Consider the following 22,366-nt stretch of genomic DNA (forward strand, 5'->3'; position numbering starts at 1 on the left):
AAAGAATGAGGAAGAGCTCTGTGTACTGCCATGGAATGATCTCCAAGAAAAGGATACTGTTAATTGATAAAAATGGATAAAAAGCTGGGTTGTAACATTATCCTACCATTTGTGTAAAAAAAGTGAGATAGATGTATAAACTTATTTGTACACAGATTCAGCGATTATTAACATATATACAAAAGAAAATGGATAGTACTGGTTGCCTCTAGGGAAAGAGCCTGAGGGGCAGGGGATTGGGCTGGAAGACTTGTCACTTGAATCTGTTGACTTCTGATATCTTGTCTGCCCTTCTCAAAAAGGTTTTTTTAAACCCCGATTTTAAAATAATTCAACAGGGAGAAAACATTTGTTTTGTTTTGCATAGTTCTAATATTGAGTTAATTTGAGTGTCCTTTCAAGTACTGATTACCCTTTTATGCTTTTCAGGAAATTGCCTGTTCATATATTCTGCCCATTTTTCTTGTTTTTGTTCTTGCTTCTGTTTTTTGCCTGTTAAGGAAATTACCCTTTTGTCTTAAGTGGCACAGAAATGTTGTTCCAGTCTGTCTTTGGACTTTGTTTTGCTGCTGCTTTTAGCCACCCAGCAGTTTTACGATTGTGTGCACTTGTCATCGTCTTGTGCTCCTCCTTCTTCATTTCTTTCTTTTTTATTTTCTGAGGGGCTGGAAGTGACTTTTCCAGTGTGATCTCTGAGAAACTGGCTCTAATTTTTTTTTTTTTTGCGGTACGCGGGCCTCTCACTGTTGTGGCCTCTCCCGTTGCGGAGCACAGGCTCCGGACGCGCAGGCTCAGTGGCCATGGCTCACGGGCCCAGCCGCTCCGCGGTATGTGGGATCCTCCCGGACTGGGGCACGAACCCGAGTCCTCTGCATCGGCAGGCGGACTTTCAACCACTGCGCCACCAGGGAAGCCCTGGCTCTAATTTTAAGCCATCCAGTCTCCAGTACCTACGGATGAGTTGGAAATTAACCAGCAGTTTTGTAGGTCCCCTTGAAGACAGTAGTTAAGATGGGAATAGACTCATGTGACTGAGAGGCGACCTGGAGATTTTCTGCTGAGCTGAGGGGAGAGGGATGTGGATGCGTGGGGTGGCCGGTCTGGGTGGGTCTCTGATGAGCCTCCCCTCTCTCCACTCCCAGCCGAGCTCCCACGGGCCTCGGCCGTGAGGCTGACCTCCCTCCGTGACCTGCCCGCCCAGCTGCTGGAGCTGTACCAGCAGGGCTTCTCGCTGGTGGCCCTGCACCCCTTCGTGCAGCCAACCCATGAGCGGGAGAAGACGCCCCTCGAGAACATCTTCAGGGCCATCCTGATCAAGAAAGCCGACAGGTAAGGCCTCTGAGGGTGGGCGGTTACCTTAGCATCGTGAGGTGCCTCATGTGTGTTGAAGAAGGGAGGGGAAAGGAATAGGGTTTGTGGATGTGTGTGTGTGGAGTTTGCATCTGTTCCCAGGGCCTCTGCCCTCTGACAGGTAAGGCCAAACATCAGACAACTAAAGAGTTTCATAGCGTCTTGCAACTGTCCACACCAGATGGCATAAGTAGAGAATCCACGTTACATCCTTTCCTCCTTCAATTCACTGCATTACACTCAGCTAGAAAACTGTCTCCTTGAGGAGCTGTACTCCCAGAAGAGAGCGGCTAGTGAAAGTATACTACTATTAATATGCAAAGCATGGCTGGAAGACACACTAATTTTGGTTAGAGGCTGTATACAAACTTCATACTTCCCCCAAACTCCAGAAATACTTGAATCTTTTGAACCCATCATACTTTCTGTCAATCACTTGGGAGGAAAAACAAAACTCACTTGAATCAAGTCCTGTAATTGATTTGGTCTTGCTTTTGATTTTTAAGGCTTAGATGATGTTTTTCAATATGGCTTTCCCAAGAATGCTTACTCTTATATTTTTATTGGGTCTAATTAGGAAAAGAGAGGTAGAGATTGGTTTTTCGAGAAGAGCAATATTAATTTTAAATGCTTTTTAAAAAAATGATGAAGGGGCACAGAGGGATAAACTAGGACCTTGGGATTAACATATACATACTACTATATTTCAGTATAAAATGGATAACCAACAAGGACCTACTTACCGTATAGCACAGGGAACTAAATATTTTGTAATAACCTATAAGGGAAAAGAATCTGTACGAGTATATATATATATATAAATGTATATAAATCTGAATCACTTTGCTGTACACCTGAAACTAGTACAACATTGTAAATCAACTATACAATAAAAATAAATGAATGAATAAATAAATAAATAAAAACAATGAAGGTGGGATAGAAAGCACATTATGTTTCTGCTGGTCTTGTAAAAATAAAAATTGAAAGCCTGGCAAAGGAAATCAGATCTGTCTTTTGGACAGTTATCGTGGGAGAAATGACAACATGTGCTATATTTTAAAAAGAGAGTAGAGGGGCTTCCCTGGTGGTGCAGTGGTTGAGAGTCCGCCTGTCGATTGAGGGGACACGGGTTCGTGCCCCGGTCCGGGAAGATCCCACATGCCGTGGAGCGGCTGGGCCCGTGAGCCATGGCCGCTGAGCCTGCGCGTCCGGAGCCTGTGCTCCGCAACGGGAGAGGCCACAACAGTGAGAGGCCCGCGTACCGCAAAAAGAAAAAAAAAAAGAAGAAGAAGGAAGCATGGAGGGTTTTCAAGAAAGGGAAGATGACATTGTCCTTGAGTTTGAGTTCATTCTATCCAGAGTGTCTGGACCACCTGCCTGGATGACTTTAATGAACCTTCCAGCTCCTTAATAAGCAGATACAGAGGAAGAATTGCTTGGATAACTTGGTGCCAGATCTTTGAAACTGGCCCCTACCCTTTTAAAGGAAGTTGCAAAAGCTTGGTAATTTGCCAAGTATGGTAATGAGTGGTAATTTGCCATTCTCATGACAAAAATGACCAACAGAATTTCCCCCACTTCTGTTTAGTATTGTGTTATACAATTTTAAAGTTCAGGCATTTTCTCCCCTAGCAAATGCAATAACTGTATGTTTTTGCATCATGAGGAAAAGACCCCATGCTATGAAAAATAAACAAACAAAACCCAGCAGAACATTTTCTGTATCAGTAGGGAGTTGTGTGTTTGTTTTTTTTTTAAGTATTGGTTTTAATGTAATGTTCATAAGGCAGCCTTTAGAAGCTCACTACCTGGTCTTTTAATTTATTTTTGGCTGTGTCGGGTCTTCGTTGCCGCACGCAGGCTTTCTCTAGTTGCAGCGAGCGAGGACTACTCTTCGTTGTGGTGCACGGGCTTCCCATTGCTGTGGCTTCTCTTTGTTGCGGAGCACCGGCTCTACGCGCCTGGGCTTCAGGAGTTGTGGATCGTGGGCTCTAGAGCGCAGGCTCAGTAGTTGTGGCGCACAGGCTTAGTTGCTCCATAGCATGTGGGATCTTCCTGGACCAGGGCTTGAACCCGTGTCCCCTGCATTGGCAGGTGAATTCTTAACCACTGCACCACCAGGGAAGTCCAGTAGGGTTTAAGTAGTAAAAAATGAAACAAAGGAAATCTTGTGTGATTAATTTTTAATATGAGCAGTTGATGGTATTTTTCACCAAGTCTGCCAAAGTTCTGACAGCTATAGATGCTGATAAATGAAATGATTAGCTCTCAAAGAGGAGGTAAATGCCTTGGTTAATATTGTCCAAGTAGACAATATTGAAAGACCTGTACATAAACTTTTTAGATTACTATCAGTTTAAATCAAGTTCATTAGCAAGAATCATCATGGAATGACTACTTGAAACTTGGATATCAACCTTAATGTGTTTGAAAGGTGAACGTAAAGTTTGTAGCAAATAATTAGCCTTTGGGCTCTGCAGTAAGAGCAGGAAAAAAAAAAACCCAGAACCTTACAAGCTTGCATTCACTCACTCACTCATTGAGTCATTTGCAGACACTTAGCTTGTGCTCTTCGTAAGGTATCGTGCTAGGGACTCTACTTGGTGGGAAAGGAGAGGGTGCAGGTGCAAGATTCAACTGCCCGTGGAACCTGCCTTCCAGGTACCTGCAGTTTACCTGAGAAAATAAGACATCCCTCACGCCATGGGAGTTTGGAAAAAGGAGAAGTCACCTGCTGCTGGAAAGAAAAACTAGGGAAATGTTTCAGGAGGAAACATTTCTTTCGGCTAGGCGTAGGAGTAATATGTCTGAAGTGAGAAGAGTTTATTCAAGTCTCACAATGAAATGTTTTCTAGTGAATTTTGAGTAATTTGAGAGCATCATGGACAGTCTAACTGTATCACCAGTTATTCCCAAAGCACAGTGCGGTAATGTTCCTCTGAGGCCTCTGCCAGTTTGATAAATTTCACTTCAATCCATGAAAAATTGCCCGATCCTTTCTTCTGAAAATTTTGATAACTGCCATTCCATTTTAAGATGGCAGGCCAAACCACACATCTGAGTTAGTTTTTCTTGATCCTAAGTGTGTTCAATTGAGTCAGTCAGTGGCTTTGAAAACCGACTCAAGAATGAATAGCCGAATATGAGATATTTGGTAAGTAAAAGGGCGATTGTACTTCCTTCTCTCAGGTCTTTCTTAGGAACGCAGAGTGATTTGCAACAGACAATGTAGTTGCATTCACCCTGATTTCTAAGTACATTTAAGTTGTGCTTCATTTTCTTCGGGCAGTTTTCCTTAGAACGAGTTGCCAAAGATCTTAAAACTTGATGGCTAAGAGAAGTCAGTTATTAAAATGTCACTCTGATGTTTCGTGAGTGTGGGTTTAATTCTAGGTCGCTTTATGGTTGTAGACATAAGTACAGAAATGCATTGTGCTGCTCTATTTTTCAGCTGTTACAAACTGTCGTTGTTCACACACAGAGCTAGTTCAGGGTGTCATTGATGTGTTTTTTCATCACTAATGGGTTGAAGCCATTTGGGTCTAGGTCCCCTGGAATAATGCCTTATATGGAGCAGGGCACCAGGACATTTGTGCCCTCTGTCGACATTCATCAGGTGCCTTTTGGCTTAGGGTCAAGGAGTGGGGCACACAGAGGACCTGCAGCTAATGCAGGGGGTGGGATTCTGAAACCCTGGTGGAGGGTGAAAAACGCATATAATCAAAGCTGCCCTTGAAAATCTCTTTAATTGCCCGTGAAATGTAATCCTGTAGCATCTCTCTACCCTATGATGCAGGCTTTCCTTCAGGACTAGATCAGATTGGTGTTTCCAACAATGAGCCCCGTGGGGAATAAGTCAGTTTGGGTTTAGAGTGAGTGTTCATTAGAATCACACCTAGGGTGGTGAGATGCTTGCATCCAGAGAGGCGCCTGTAGGAACTAAGATAGAGAGAAGAGGATCTCCCCCCTCCCCCCGCCCCGCCCGCCGCTGTCTCACATCCATTCTGGAACACATCTGCCTGAGACTAGAATAACTAGCACCGTTTTAAGTGGTAAATGTTTCCGCCCTTTCAGTTAGATTTTTCTAAGATAAATGAGCAAAGATCACTCTAAAGAGCTCCCAGCTCTCAGGAAACTTATCTGCTAGGAAGATGTAAAGTCTATATGCAAATTATGTGAATGCCCAGCTTCATCTATGGGTCTTGGTTTTTGTCTCTCGCCTGGAATGTGTTAATGGGGGGCTTCAGAAAAGGAGGCTCCATGACTCCCATGTGCTCTGGGTCTGGACTGATGGGTAGATTTGAACAGGGGCACCAAGGGTGGGAAGGGCCTCCCAGGCAGGGGGACCGGCCCAGGGGAGCCTGGAGCCTGGAAAAGCAGACCACGGATGATGTGGGGTGACTGGAGCATGAGGCCCAGAGGGAAACGGGGAGAAAAGGCATGAGAAGGGTGAGGGCCTGGGTCACGAGGCCTCTGATGGCTGGGCTAAGGAGTTGGAACTTTATCCTGAAGTCAGTGGGGAACCACTGCAATATTTTTGTTTTGTTTTAGAGGAACAACCACTGGAAGTGCTGAGTTTCCAAAAGCCTAAGAGGGGAAGAAAACGGAAGCTGAGAAAACATGGCACCTGTCATGGCGGGAGGTGATGGGTAGCTAAAGTCGGTTGTAGTGAGGAGGTGAGGGTATGTGTCCCATAGGAGGAAATATTGGATTTAATGTGTAGCTAGAAAGAGACAGCATGGAGGAAGAGGGAGAATCGAAGTCTAAGTGAGCTTTGGACTCCGAGGGCCTGGGAGGGGTAACTGGAGGGGACAGGGGTGGGGAGGGGAGGGGATGTGTCTGGGTGGGGTTTTCCCAGGCGCAGACCCCAGAGGAGGTTTCACATGCAAGTGATTATTAAGGAAGTGCTCCCAGGAGGAATCAGGATCAGGGTCGTGGGGCAGGGAAGGGGAGGTAGCCAGCAAGGGTGGCTGGTCCTCTGGGGAGCAGTGAGTCCACCCTGAGGCTGGGGATCTGGTTCTCACACTCCTGCATCCAGGAGCTGTTGGCCGTGAGCTTCCCCGCACACTTCCAGGTCTGGGGCACATCCAGGTGAAGCAGCTCCAATAGCCAAAGATGACTGCATATCACGCAGAAGCTGGGGGGACACACAGAACCGGGATGGGGGATGGGAGGGACCTGGGTGGAAGATGGAAAGCATCCACCGCAGGAGGAGATGAATGGCATCAGTTTGGTCGCATCGTGTTTTGGCCGTTGCTGGTGGCACATGCCCCTGGGAGGTGTCCCCCGGGGAGGCGGGGGCCAGGAGAGAAGGCCGAGCTGGGGGAGGCTGTGGAAAGCCATGTGAGGCCGGGGTGAGCCCATGAGGACCAGCACGCTTCTGTGCTGCTGACCGAGCCCCAGCTGCTGTGGTCCTTTTTCTGTACCAGATGCTTCCAGTGATCCTTAGGAGGGATGCAGTGGCCTGCTGAGAGCTGTGCTGAGTTGCTGTCTTCCAAACGGACCATATGCTTGGAGCCTGAGAAGGTTTTCCTCTCCGACTGCACCAGCAAGCTGTTCTCACAAGTGCTTACGAGCAGCACAGAGGCTTAACTGAGTCAACTGGCTGATCAGTGTCAAGTGATGCAGAGACAGACAATTCTGTTGGCTTTTTGCTGTTTTATTTCTAGGAAAGCAAATCTCAGAGTTCAGCTTTCCCCCGTGTTTCCCTTCTTAGGGTAGGATTCTGAAACCTTGACGACTCTACCTTTGTCCTAAGACAGGGGCTTACAACGCAGATGCCTACAGGGGCCAGGCTCCTTGAGTGAGGACTCTCGGGTATTGGAGAGCCCATGCCTACCTATCTCTGCACCGTTGTTGCCAAGTGTTGCCAGATCTTGTACTTTTTTTAAGAAAAGCCAGAAATCTGGATTTTTATGTGAAAACTTCTCTTTTTTAACCATTGCCTCGCTTTTTCAAAATAACATTGTGTATCCCTGACCCACCCTACTGGCTGCCATCTTGTAACCTTTAAGATTTCTGTGTGGTGCTTGCTTCGGGGGAGTTCATCACCCACCCTGTTCTCCTTTCACACACAGCAATCACCAGACTTCTGACTCTCTTGTTACTGTTTTCCGTATGTCTGCCCACCTCCCCTCCCCCTTGCTAAATCTTCTTTCGTCTTTGGACTCCCATTACTAACTTAGAGTGCCAGGTGCTGAGTAGTGGATCAATAGAATTTTCCTGAATTGAGTGGAACAAAACCGTGCCGTGGAATTTTGCTACCATCTTCCACTAAACGACCATAAATCCATTGAAAGATGGATTTGTCTTTGGTTTACATATCTAACCAGTACCAAAAGTGCATCTTGTTAATGTAGCCACACAGCAGCATGGACCCCAAGTAATGGAACACACACACACACACACACACAAGATCCTTTCATTGCCAAATAGCAGTGATTTGCCACAAGAGTAATGTACATTATTTTTCACTCTTTTTTTTTTTCTTTTTCTTTTTAAAAACCATCCAAAGGATGGCCTTCAAAGGAAGGGAAATCTTTGTGGACCTTAAGTGGAGTACAAATGCATTACCTTGCTGTATGGTCAGACCAATAAAGATGGCTGTTCTCTCGCTCTCTGTACATCCCCTGCTTGACCAGTACCTGCTTCACCAGTACCTGCTTCACCTATACCCTACTCACAGGAGTGACCTTCTTAAGTACTTGCCCCAGACCCCAGCTAGTGGTGGTTCTTATCAAGGTTCAATAAGGGGGTGCCCCTCTGCTGGTTTCCCTGGTAACTGGTGAGGCAGCCTGAGGTAATCCCCCTATAACTAGTAACCTCCCCTCTCGCTGGGCGTGAAGCCTGCCTTCAGGTTATGTCTGCCTTTCGCCACACAAGGTAGGGTGTCCCTCCAAGACCTTGCTTCAGACGTGTAAGCTCCCCCATCCGTGAAACCACTGATGTCTCTGTTGGTGACTCAGGGCTCTTTCTTCGGTCTTAAGGTCTTAAAGCCGGGCAAGTGCAGGCCTTGTAGGCCTGCGGGATGCAGCCCAACGATTGGCTTTTTTTTTATAGCCCACGAGATAACATGAACCTTTTCTCTGGCATTTGAAAAGGGCAGAATTGGGAAAGTACAAAATTATATTAGGACTGAACAGAAAATTCTTTTAAAAATTATAGTCGAAAGTGTCCTCTTTAAGAGGCCTTGTGTCTCTTCATGTCTAATTTCTACCAATTACTTTGACTCTTGGGAGAATTATGGGGCTTCTAGAAAGAGGTTTCATAATTAAATGAAATACACAGGGGCTGGGGGCACCTTCTGGGATGTGCCCTAGAAAACGCTCACATGCGAGGCTGGGCTTCAGCCTGGGGCATCTGATTGTTGGAATCACACGTGGGGAGGAAAAGTAACACTGGGCCTAGTGGTGATTGACACGTGTTATTGTGGTGGAAAAACCACAGCAGCTGGCTTATTCCCAGAGAGCAGAAACTGCGGAAGGAGGACTCAAAGTGCTTTTCTTAAATCAGGCGGGGAATAAAGGTGTTTGTTTAGCGTGCAGGTTGTTGTTTGGGTTTCGGATTTGGGAAGGGCCCCGCTCTTTGCCCACGGCCGCCCCTAGCTGCTGGCGTGGGAGCACCCTTCTTCAGGTTTCTCAAGCTTCCCGAGGTGTCGGGAGAACTTGATTAGCTTTCCAGGGCTGCCGCCCGCCCCCTGCAGAGCTGTCCAGCCTCACTGAAGATTACCTTAATGTATCCCTATTTTCCAGGTCTCACTCCTGAGTGACACTCTTTTCTGGCGTGTTGAAGTTTCAGGATTCACTGTTAATTATTTTTTTTTTTTTGCTGTACACCGGCCTCTCACTGTTGTGGCCTCTCCTGTTGCGGAGCAGAGGCTGTGGACGCACAGGTTCATTGGCCATGGCTCACGGGCCTAGCCGCTCCGCGGCATGTGGGATCTTCCCAGACCAGGGCACGAACCCGTGTCCCATGCATTGGCAGGCGGACTCTCAACCACTGCGCCACCAGGGAAGCCCATTGTTAATTATTGTGTTTGCACTTTCTAATCTAATATGCCGGTGTAAAGCCACATTCTCTTGGGGAAAGAGAGTTTTTTCCCACCCACACCCCTAAATGGCTTGCCTACCTATTCTTCTGTCTCTCCAAGTGTCGGTCTTTATCCCAGTGGAGAGAACAGGAAAGCCGTGCGTGGTTCGTGTGAGACCTCATTCCCCACCCCCTGTTTGATCGCTGTCCTCGATTGCCTGTGTCTTTCCCCACATTTTATACTTTATTTATTTTTTTGCCTCCTCTGAGAGAGAGAATTAACATACTAGTGATTTTCAGTCTTTCTCAGAAGTCGTTTGGAATGGCAGAGAACAGCAAGCACATATCCATAACGCAGCAGCACAAACACTACAGTTCTTTGAAATTTCCTCTTGATCTTAAAACCTGCGCAAATACTACGGTACCATGACATGTCTGTATTTGTTTTAAAATAAAGTAAATAGTAGCCCTCTCCTCCCACAATCTTTAAATTAAAATGGACTCTAGGAAGGTTTATTATGTGACATTGCAGGTGTGTTATAGGGACACTTACTGTTATGAGGGCCATGTGCACGCAATATAGGTCATTTGGTTGCACACAATTTTATTTGTTAGATTTTTGTATTTGCACGCCTATTCCATATTAGATTTAGGAACTCACATTGTCTTCCTGGCAAAGTCTTTTTTGTCTTTACTCTTCTTTGTCAATCAGAGGTAAATTAGATTGTGTCTGTTTCTCAAGCTAAGAAAGATGCAGTGGGCATGACCAGTGTTGGGGCCTGGAAACGACTAGTACTCATTCAATTTTGCATTTTTAGCTATGAATGCAGCGGCAGGTGAGAAATAACTTCCAGATCCATATAAGTACATTGTTAGTGATTGTAGCATTCTTGAGATCTTGATGTAATGATTATCTCTATGATCTATCTAGCTGTTTTCTATAATTTTTTAAATGGTTGAAAGATGGAACCATTTTACAAAGAGGTAAATGCTGTAATGTGATTTAGTGGAGTACATCATTTCGTTTGCTTCCTATTCGGCGACTACAGGATGGAACTTAAAATGGCTACAAAGACTTTAAAAACCAAATTAGTAACTCCTATTCATACAACACCTGTTTCTGAGGGCCTGAGAGCACTTTGGCTTCATTTCTGTGTGTGTTAAATGTTATAATTTTGTCTCACTATGTCCTCATGATGGTTGTTTTTTGCCGTTAATATTTGTTGAAAACATTATTATGCGTTCAGCCGAGGTTTTAGACTTCCTCTATTTTATAGCTAAAAGGTACTATTATCTTCTGTTATTCCTTGCTTCCATTTTATTTCCTAAGAAAATTAGACTGAAGTAGTTACTAATGACTTCTCAGTACTGAAGTGTGGGGCAGGTGAGTGGGAGGGTGTGGTGGGGATGGGACTTACGTTCCATCTTGAGGCTCATGGCTCAGAAATACACCATCTTTCAGCTCAGGGACCCGGAGCTCATGGAAGGGTCCTCAGAGAATTCCCACAATCCTCTGGGCTTCGCAGTATCAAGGGTCCCCATAACAAGGTTATGGGACCACAGGCCTGGTTACCCCCAAGCTGGTTTCAGGACATAGGGCTGCCACTGCAAACCAGCTGGAGCCCCCCAAATGGCTCCATTCAGCAGGCTAGCTGGGTCTTGTCAGTTTCTGCACTGAACAGTTGTATGCAAATGATGGTTCGAAGGCCGTTAGTGTACTATTTCCCTCTGTTCCCTAAAATCAAAAGCAAAATGTACTAGGTGTCTGTGTCTTCTAAGGTAGTGACCCTTGTAAGAGAGAATGAGGTGAGCACAATCTGTGCTCTGGGGGGATTTATAACAACTTGAAATTTTCATCCTCAACTTCTATAGTTTAAGTCCCCGAAATTGCTCTGTCAGGCAACCTGGATCTTAACAAAAAGGGAACAAAAAGCCCATTTTTCTTGTGAAGAACACTTACATGTTTGCAGGCATTTCTTTTTTGAAAAAAAATTATTTTATTGAAGTATAGTTGATTTATTATATTTTATTAATTTCTGCTGTACAGCAAAGTGATTCAGTTATACATAGATATGCATTCTGTTTTTTTATGTTTTAGTATTTATTTTATTATGAGAATTTCAAACATAAAAATAAGCAGACAGAATAATATAATGAAACCCCCCTACCTATCACCCAGCTTCAGCAGCTGTCAGTTCATGGCCAGTCTTGCTTCATTTGAGCCCCCATCCACTTCTCTCCTTCATATACATATATATATATGGCACAGGGGACTATATTCAATATCTTGTAATAGTCTAGAATGGAAAAGAATCTGAAATAACTGAATCACTTTGCTACACACCCGAAACTAACACAACACTGCAAATCAATTACACTTATTGTTTGATTTGTAAAAAATATATAATGTTGATCGTTCACTGTATTTTTTCCATTAAACAGATGTTCAAGTTGTCAGTTTTGAAAACAAAAGGTATCTCTCATTGCCAGGTGACATGCAGAATTGTTAACAACTGACATAGGATAGACACTAATTAAAAAGAACACAGACCATAAACAACTAAAATAGCTATAATAAGGCACATGAGCTGAATATACGTCCCATATATTATCATTTTTGATCATTTTCAAATACTATGTGTATTAGGTCTTCTTTGTGTATTCTTTTTTTTTACATCTTTATTGGAGTATAATTGCTTTACAATGGTGTGTTAGTTTCTGCTTTATAACAAAGTGAATCAGTTATACATATACATATGTTCCCATATCTCTTCCCTCTTGCGTCTCCCTCCCTCCCACCCTCCCTATCCCACCCCTCTAGATGGTCACAAAGCACCGAGCTGATCTCTCTGTGCTATGCGGCTGCTTCCCACTAGCTATCTACCTTACGTTTGGTAGTGTATATATGTCCATACCACTCTCTCGTTTTTTCACAGCTTACCCTTCCCCCTCCCCATATCCTCAAGTCCATTCTCTAGTAGGCCTGTATCTTTATTCCTGTCTTAACCCTAGGTTCTTCATGACAGTTTTTACTTTCTTAAATTCCCTATATATGTGTTAGTATACGGTATTTATCTTTCTCTTTCTGACTTACTTTACTCTGTATGACAGACTCTAGGTCCATCCACCTCATTACAAATAGTTCAATTTCGTTTCTTTATATGGCTGAGTAATATTCCATTGTATATATATGCCACATCTTCTTTATCCATTCATCCGATGATGGACACATAGGTTGTTTCCATCTCCGGGCTACTGTAAATAGAGCTGCAATGAACATTTTGGTACATGACTGTTTTTGAATTATGGTTTTCTCAGGGTATATGCCCAGTCGTGGGATTGCTGTGTTATATGGTAATTCTATTTGTAGTTTTTTAAGGAACCTCCATACTGTTCTCCATAGTGGCTGTACCAATTCACATTCCCATCAGCAGTGCAAGAGTGTTCCCTTTTCTCCACACCCTCTCCAGCATTTATTGGTTCTAGACTTTTTGATGATGGCCATTCTGACTGGTGTGAGATGATATATCCTTGTAGTTTTGATTTGCATTTCTCTAATGATTAATGATGTTGACCATTCTTTCATGTGTCTGTTGGCAGTCTGTATATCTTCTTTGGAGAATGTCTATTTAGGTCTTCTGCCCATTTTTGGATTGGGTTGTTTGTTTTTTTGTTATTGAGCTGCATGAGCTGCTTATAAATTTTGGAGATAAATCCTTTGTCAGTTGCTTCATTTGCAAATATTTTCTCCCATTCTGAGGGTTGTCTTTTGGTCTTGTTTATGGTTTCCTTTGCTATGCAAAAGCTTTGAAGTTTCATTAGGTCCCATTTGTTTATTTTTGGTTTTATTTCCATTTCTCTAGGAGGCGGGTAAAAAAGGATCTTGCTGTGATTTATGTCATGGAGTGTTCTGCCTATGTTTTCCTCTAAGAGTTTGATACTTTCTGGCCTTACATTTAGGTCTTTAATCCATTTTGAGCTTATTTTTGTGTATGGTGTTAGGGAGTGATCTAATCTCATACTTTTACATGTACCTGTCCAGTTTTCCCAGCACCACTTATTGAAGAGGCTATCCTTTCTCCACTGTATATTCTTGCCTCCTTTATCAAAGATAAGGTTACCATATGTGCGTGGGTTTATCTCTGGGCTTTCTATCCTGTTCCATTGATCTGTCTTTCTTTTTTTGTGCCAGTACCATACTGTCTTGATTACTGTAGCTTTGTAGTATAGTCTGAAGTCAGGGATCCTGATTCCTCCAGCTCCGTTTTTCGTTCTCAAGATTGCTTTGGCTATTCGGGGTCTTTTGTGTTTCCATACAAATTGTGAAATTTTTTTGTTCTAGTTTTGTGAAAAATGCCAGTGGTAGTTTGATAGGGATTGCATTGAATCTGTAGATTGCTTTGGGTAGTAGAGTCATTTTCACAATGTTGATTCTTCCCATCCAAGAACATGGTATATCTCTCCATCTATTTGTATCATCTTTAATTTCTTTCATCAGTGTCTTATAATTTTCTGCATACAGGTCTTTTGTCTCCTTAGGTAGGTTTATTCCTAGATATTTTAGTCTTTTTGTTGTAATGGTAAATGGGAGTGTTTTCTTGATTTCACTTTCAGATTTTCCATCATTAGTGTATAGCAATGCCAGAGATTTGTGTGCATTAATTTTTTATCCTGCTACTTTACCAAATTCATTGATTAGCTCTAGTAGTTTTCTGGTAGCAGCTTTAGGATTCTCTATGTATAATATCATGTCATCTGCAAACAGTGACAGCTTTACTTCTTCTTTTCTGATTTGGATTCCTTTTATTTCCTCTTCTTCTCTGATTGCTGTAGCTAAAACTTCCAAAACTATGTTGAATAAGAGGGGTGAGAGTGGGCAACCTTGTCTTGTTCCTGATCTTAGTGGAAATGCTTTCAGTTTTTCACCATTGAGGATGATGTTGGCTGTGGGTTTGTCATATATGGCCTTTATTATGTTGAGGAAAGTTCCCTCTATGCCTACTTTCTGCAGGGTTTTTATCATAAATGGGTGTTGAATTTTGTCGAAAGCTTTTTCTGCATCTATTGAGATGATCATATGGTTTTCCTCCTTCAATTTGGTAATATGGTGTATCACGTTGATTGATTTGCATATATTGAAGAATCCTTGCATTCTTGGAATAAACCCCACTTGATCATGGTGTATGATCATTTTAATGTGCTGTTGGATTCTGTTTGCTAGTATTTTGTTGAGGAGTTTTGCATCTATGTTCATCAGTGATATTGGCCTGTAGTTTTCTTTCTTTTTGGCATCCTTGTCTGGTTTTGGTATCAGGGTGATGGTGGCCTTGTAGAATGAGTTTGGGAGTGTTCCTCCCTCTGCTATATTTTGGAAGAGTTTGAGAAGGATAGGTGTTAGCTCTTCTCTAAATGTTTGACAGAATTCGCCTGTGAAGGCATCTGGTCCTGGGCTTCTGTTTGTTGGAAGATTTTTAACCACAGTTTCAATTTCAGTGCTTGTGATTCGTCTGTTCATATTTTCTATTTCTTCCTGATTCAGTCTTGGCAGGTTGTGCATTTCTAAGAATTTGTCCATTTCTTCCAGGTTGTCCATTTTATTGGCATAGAGTTGCTTGTAGTAACGTCTCATGATCTTTTGTATTTCTGCAGTGTCAGGTGTTACTTCTCCTTTTTCATTTCTAATTCTATTGATTTGAGTCGTCTCCCTTTTTTTCTTGATGAGTCTGGCTAATGGTTTATCAATTTTGTTTATCTTCTCAAAGAACCAGCTTTTAGTTTTATTCATCTTTGCTATCATTTCCTTCATTTCTTTTTCATTTATTTCTGATCTGATCTTTATGATTTCTTTCCTTCTACTAACTTTGGGGTTTTTTTGTTCTTCTTTCTCTAATTGCTTTAGGTTCAAGGTTAGGTTGTTTATTCGAGATGTTTCCTGTTTCTTAAGGTAGGAATGCATTGCTAAAAACTTCCCTCTTAGAACGGCTTTTGCTCCATCCCATAAGTTTTGGGTCGTCGTGTCTCCATTGTCATCTGTTTCTAGGTATTTTTTAATTTTGTCTTTGATTTCTTCAGTGATCACTTCGTTATTAAGTAGTGTATTGTTTAGCCTCCATGTCTTTGTATTTTTTACAGATCTTTTCCTGTAATTGATATCTAGTCTCATAGTGTTGTTGTTGGAAAAGATACTTGATACAATTTCAATTTTGTTAAATTTACCAAGGCTTGACTTGTGACCCAGGATATGATCTATCCTCGAGAATGTTCCATGAGCACTTGAGAAAATTGTGTATTCTGTTGTTTTTGGATGGAATGTCCTATAAATATCAATTAAGTCCATCTTGTTTAAAGTATCATTTAAATCTTGTGTTTCCTTATGTATTTTCATTTTGGATGATCTGTCCATGGGTGAAAGTGGGGTGTTAAAGTCCCCTACTATGAATGTGTTACTATGGATTTCCCCTTTTATGGCTGTTAGTATTTGCCTTATGTATTGAGGTGCTACTATGTTGGGTGCATAAATATTTACAATTGTTATATCTTCTTCTTGGATCGATCCCTTGATCATTATGTGGTGTCCTTCTTTGTCTCTTCTAATAGTCTTTATTTTAAAGTCTGTTTTGTCTGATATGAGAATTGCTACTCCAGCTTTCTTTTGGTTTCCATTTGCATGGAATATCTTTTTCCATCCCCTTACTTTCAGTCTGTATGTGTCTCTAGGTCTGAAGTGCGTCTCTTGTAGACAGCATATATATGGGTCTTGTTTTTGTATCCATTCAGCCAATCTGTGTCTTTTGGTGGGAGCATTTAGTCCATTTACATTTAAGGTAATTATCGATATGTATGTTCCTATTCCCATTTTCTAAATTGTTTTTGGTTCGTTATTGTAGGTCTTTTCCTTCTCTTGTGTTTCTTGTCTAGAGAAGTTCCTTTAGCATTTGTTGTAAAGCTGGTTTGGTGGTGCTGAACTCTCTCAGCTTTTGCTTGTCTCTAAAGGCTTTAATTTCTCCATCAAATCTGAATGAGATCCTTGCTGGATAGAATAATCTTGGTTGCAGGTTTTTCTTCTTCATCACTTTAAATATGTCCTGCCAGTCCCTTCTGGCTTGCAGAGTTTCTGCTGAAAGATCAGCTGTTAACCTTATGGGGATTCCTTTGTGTGTTATTTGTTGTTTTTCCCTTGCTGCTTTTAATATGTTTTCTTTGTATTTAATTTTTGACAGTTTGATTAATATGTGTCTTGGCATATTTCTCCTTGGATTTATCCTGTTTGGGACTCTCTGTGCTTCCTGGACTTGATTAACTATTTCCTTTCCCATATTAGGGAAGTTTCAACTGTAATCTCTTCAAATATTTTCTCAGTCCCTTTCTTTTTCTCTTCTTTTTCTGGGACCCCTATAATGCGAATGTTAGTGCGTTTAATGTTGTCCCAGAGGTCTCTGAGACTGTCCTCAGTTCTTTTCATTCTTTTCTCTTTATTCTGCTCTGCAGTAGTTATTTCCACTATTTTATCTTCCAGGTCACTTATCCGTTCTTCTGCCTCAGTTATTCTGCTATTGATCCCATTTAGAATATTTTTAATTTCATTTATTGTGTTGTTCATCATTGCTTGTTTCATCTTTAGTTCTTCTAGGTCCTTGTTAAATGTTTCTTGCATTTTGTCTATTCTATTTCCAAGATTTCGGATCATCTTTACTATCATTATTCTGAATTCTTTTTCAGGTAGACTGCCTATTTCCTCTTCATTTGTTAGGTCTGGTGGGTTTTTATCTTGCTCCTTCATCTGCTGTGTGTTTCTCTGTCTTCTCATTTTGCTTATCTTACTGTGTTTGGGGTCTCCTTTTTGCAGGCTGCAGGTTTGTAGTTCCCGTTGTTTTTGATGTCTGTCCCCAGTGGCTAAAGTTGGTTCCGTGGGTTGTGTAGGCTTCCTGGTGGAGCGGACTGGTGCCTGTGTTCTGGTGGATGAGGCTGGATGTTGTCTTTCTGGTGGGCAGGTCCACGTCTGGTGGTGTGTTTTGGGGTGTCTGTGGCCTTATTATGATTTTAGGCAGACTCTCTGCTAATGGGTGGGGTTGTGTTCCTGTCTTCCTAGTTGTTTGGCATAGGGTGTCCCACACTGTAGCTTGCTGGTCATTGAGTGAAGCTGGGTGCTGGTGTTGAGATGGAGATCTCTGGGAGATTTTTGCGGTTTGATATTATGTGGAGCTGGGAGGTCTCTTGTTGACCAGTGTCCTGAAGTTGGCTCTCCCACCTCAGAGGCACAGCACTGACTCCTAGCTGCAGCACCAAGAGCCTTTCATCCACACTGCTCAGAATAAAAGTGAGAAAAAGTAGAAGGAAGGAAGGAAGGAAGGAAGGAAAGAAAGGAGGGAGGAAGGAAGGAGGGAAGGAAGAAATAAATAAATAAAATAAAATAAAATAAAGCAAGATAAAATAAAGTTATTAAAATAAAAAATAATTATTAAGAAAAATTTTTTTAAAAAAGGATGGACAGAACTCTAGGACAAATGGTGGAAGCAATGCTATACAGACAAAATCTCACACAGAAGCATACACATACACACTCACAAAAAGAGGAAAAGAGGAAAAAATAAACCTTGCTCTCAAAGTCCACCTCCTCAATTTGGGATGATTCGTTGTCTATTCATGTATTCCACAGATGCAGGGTACATCAAGTTGATTGTGGAGCTGCTTCTAAGGCTGCTGGGAGAGATTTCCCATTCTCTTCTTTGTTCTCACAGTTCCCAGGGCTCGGCTTTGGATTTGGCCCCGCCTCTGCGTGTAGGTCTCCGGAGGGCATGTGTTCTTCACTCAGGACGGGGTTAAAGCAGCGGCTGATTCGGGGCCTCTGGCTCTCTCAGGCCAGGGGGAGGGAGGGGCATGGAGTGCAGGGCGAGCCTGCGGCGGCAGAGGCCGGCGGGACGTTGCACCAGCCTGAGGCGCGTCGTGCGTTCTCCCGGGGAAGTTGTCCCTGGATCCTGGGACCCAGGCAGTGGCAGTCTGCACAGGCTCCCTGGAAGGGGGTGTGTGGATAGTGACCTGTGCTCGCACACAGGCTTCTTGGTGGCGGCAGCAGCAGCCTTAGTGTCTCATGCCCGTCTCTGGGGTCCGCGCTTTTAGCCGCAGCTCGCGCCCGTCTCTGGAGCTCCTTTAAGCAGCGCTCTTAATCCCCTCTCCTCGCGCACCAGGAGACAAAGAGGCAAGAAAAAGTCTCTTGCCTCTTCGGCAGGTCCAGGCTTTTCCCCAGACTCCCTCCCGGCTAGCTGTGGCGTACTAGCCCCCTTCAGGCTGTGTTCACGCCGCCAACCCCAGTCCTCTCCCTAGGTTCTGACGGAAGCCCGAGCGTCAGCTCCCAGCCCCGCCCGCTGCGGCGGTGAGCAGACAAGCCTCTTGGGCTGATGAGTGCCGGTCGGCCCCGATCCTCTGTGCGGGAATCTCTCCGCTTAGCCCTCTGCACCCCTGTTGCTGTGCTCTCCTCCGCTGCTCCAAAGCTTTCCCCCTCCGCCACCCACAGTCTCCGCCTGCGGAGGGACTTCCTAGTGTGTGGAAACCTTTCCTCCTTCACGGCTCTCTCCCACTGGTGCAGGTCCCGTCCCTATCCTTTTGTCTTTGTTTATTCTTTTTTCTTTTGCCCTACCCAGGTACGTGGGGACTTTCTTGCCTTTTGGGAGGTCTGAGGTCTTCTGCCAGCATTCAGTAGGTGTTCTGTAGGAGTTGTTCCACGTGTAGATGTATATCTGGTGTATCTGTGGTGAGGAAGGTGATCTCCGCGTCTTACTCTTCCGCCATCTTCCCCTCCTTTCTCCATTCTGTTTTTCATATTCTTTTCCATTATGGTTTATCCCAGGATATTGAATATAGTTTCCTGTGCTATACAGTAGGGCCTTGTTGTTTATCCATCCTATATATAATAGTTTACATCTGTTAATCCCAAACTCCCACTCCATCTCTCCCCCACCCCCCTCCCCCTTGGCAACCACAAGTCTGTCCTCTATGTCTGTGAGTCTACTCTGTTTTGTAGATAAGTTCATTAGTGTCATATTGACATTTTAGACTCACAGGCACTTCTTAATATGATTTACCATTTATGTTATTGGCCATAATAGCTACCATTTATTTATTGCTGCGCCAGAGTCCCTGCTCTTTGCTTCATGGTGTGCCTTGTCTTTCCTCTTGAAAGCCAAGATGAAGAAAACGGTACTTTCTTCAGCGTCACCCTTCTGATGGTGTGGAGGAGCCAGGTTTCTCATCAGGATCTTTCTACTTCTAACACTGTTCCTCTTTAACTTTGTAATCATTAGGGTTAGGGTTTGGGTAGGATTTCTCAGCCTACGTAGTTTCTCAACTGTTGACATTTTGGGCCAGGGACCGTACTGTGAGTTGCAGGATATTTGGCAGCATTCCTGGCCTCTGCCCACTTGATGCCGACAGCAAACACCGCCCCCCCCTTCCCGCCCTTGCAGTTGTGGCAGTCAGAAATGTTTCCAGATGTTATGAAATGCCCCTGAACAAGCAAAACTGCTGCCCCTGGTTGAGAACCACTGGATTAGCGTTAGGGTGTGAGGTAAGGGGTCTAACTGTATTTTCTTCTACCTTTGTCAACAGCATTTATTGTATTAACCTAACTTGGTGAATGAAATGCCACCTTTATCATAGGTTGGATTTCTGCATACACCCTAATTTATTCCCCATTCTTTATTGTTCCTTTGATCTATTGATTGATTTTTGTGCTAATCCCATGCTATTTTGATTACAATAAATTACAATAAATTTGTAGTGTATATTAATATCTAGCCAAGCACTATTTTTTTCAGGATCTTGGCAACTTTGGCATATTGATTTTTCCATATATAGTCTATAGTCTAAAGTTATTTTCTTCAGTTCCCAGTAAACCCTGTTGAAATTGTAACTTCATTTACATACTAATCTGAGAAGAATTTCTACCAGGTGTTTTTAAGATCATAGAGTTCAATATTATTGTTGGAAGTACATTTTTTATTCTAGAGCTTTGTGATTATTCTGAAAATTCTATGCACCATCTAGACCAGTGGTTACCAAAGGTGGTAGACATACCACATACCTATGTTGAAAGAGAATTGAAGCTTCTGTGTATGTTTATTTATACTGAAAAATTAGGAGAGAAATTATGCATTACCAATATTTAGCATTCAGGTTGAAGGTGATGCCCTGGCTGGGTGTAGATGTCTGAGGGCCCCTGTCTGTATGAAGCGGGGTGTGACCGGGGGGGGATCCTGGAGGAGACTGGGGTCAGAGGAAACTTTTGCAGCTGAGAACCCAGGGAAGTGGGTTTGTGGATTATTTTTTGTAGTTTTAACTAAGTTTAGCCCTGATGAAATATACACATGGCTTAAAAAATTCCTGTAAGTTCATTGCAGATTGAAGAGAACACAGAATACCAGTAATGTAAATGTGAAACTCTCCTCCCTCACCCCTCCTTTATCTTTTTCTTTGTCCTTGGAGCACCATGTCTCTCTCTCTCTTTCCCTCTCAGAGATCTCTCTCTCTCTCTCTCTCTCTCTCACACACACACACACACACACAACTGGCCACATCAATCCTTCTCTCACTGTGTGTTAGAGCTTTCTTGGTGACATAAAAAAATCGATACCTACCTGTTCCAATCTGACAAAAGATGGCGAAAGAATTTTAGACTCATCAAGAAGACATTTTGCAATGTGGATTTACTTCCACGATTGTTAACAGTGAATCTCATTTCAAGTGTATATTATGCCTTGGAGTATTAATTACTAATAATAGGGACCTATTGCGACTACACTTTTTAAATATTGCTTATTTCATCTGTTTCTCGTCTTCTAAATGCATTGTTTTCTAACATAGGTAAGATGTTGGTACAGTAGTACTCAGGAGACTTTTACTTGAGGGTTTTATGATCAAAAGCTTTGGAGACCACCCATTCACGAGGCTTCCAGGTCACACTGGTGGTTCCCGAAGCAGTTCCAGTCTTTACCTTGGTCTGTGCACTGGCAGCCCCAGCATCACCTGGCAGCCTCTTAGAAATGCAGATCCCAGGCCCCACCCACATCTGCTGACTCCGAATTTGCATTTTAACAGGATCCCAGGGGATGTATGTGCACATCTAAGTTTCAGAACAGAGCTAAGCTGAGCTTTTCTATTAGGGAGACACTAGGCACATATTATCAATGAAAATTAATTAAAATTAAATAATATTAAGCATTCATTCCCTCAGTGGCACTCGCTACATTTTAGGTAGTGGCTACTGTGTTGGGCAGTGCAGAGATGGAACATGTCCATCGTCTAACTCAGCAGGTTGGAGGATGCGGGTAGGAAGACCCAGAAAAGAGGGAAACGGTGAGCAAACTTGAATTGGGATGTGTGCGTTAACCGTAAATAAAGAAGAGACTTCCTGTCACTCAGCTGGACGTGGCTGGTGAGAGTCTTGGGAAGGGCATTCTCGTGTGTGGCTACTGCTGTTACTTTTGTTTGCAGATAATGTGACTTTTCTGAACCAGTAAGTACCAGGCAGTAAGTACTGCCTTTATTCAGTGTTATCTTTGTGAAAAAATAATATTTATGCATCAGTACTACTAGTCGTCATTTCCACATGTTTCAGAGTCAGCGAGGAGCCTTGCAGGGTTCATGAGAAAGCAGGACCCTGCCCCAAGTCCGATTTCGTGTGGCAGTGGTCCCCTTTGCTGTAGTCTGGTGTGGTGGGGATTGAATTTCTCTCACAGCTACATTATACAGGGACCACTGGGGGTAAAACTTGTTTTTCTTGCCTTTTAAGGTTAAAGGTGAACTTCTTGTGTTGTGCAAGTCACTGATGGCTTATCTACCAGAGAGCCGGCTCCAGCAGTAAAGAGTGAGGCAGGATGTGGCAAGATTTCTCTAGCATAAATAGCAGCCGTGGCTCGTTAGGGGCCCATGATGCCTTGCACCCGCTTGGCAGTGCACAGCTCCCTGGGAGAGTGTGTGGTTAGAGTATCAT

General features: G+C 43.2%; 1 protein-coding gene across 1 annotated transcript in view; it reads left to right on the forward strand.

Moving 5' to 3' along the window:
- RFTN1 (raftlin, lipid raft linker 1) overlaps positions 1–22,366 on the forward strand; it is a 194,732-nt gene that overhangs the window by 67,948 nt on the left and 104,418 nt on the right. The window contains exon 2 of the mRNA XM_065876692.1: positions 1,143–1,329. Within this exon, the coding sequence (XP_065732764.1) occupies positions 1,143–1,329 (187 nt within the window). The remainder of the gene's footprint in view (positions 1–1,142; positions 1,330–22,366) is intronic.

This window comes from Phocoena phocoena, chromosome 4, assembly GCF_963924675.1.
Source record: "Phocoena phocoena chromosome 4, mPhoPho1.1, whole genome shotgun sequence".
NCBI classification, from domain to species: Eukaryota; Metazoa; Chordata; class Mammalia; order Artiodactyla; family Phocoenidae; genus Phocoena; species Phocoena phocoena.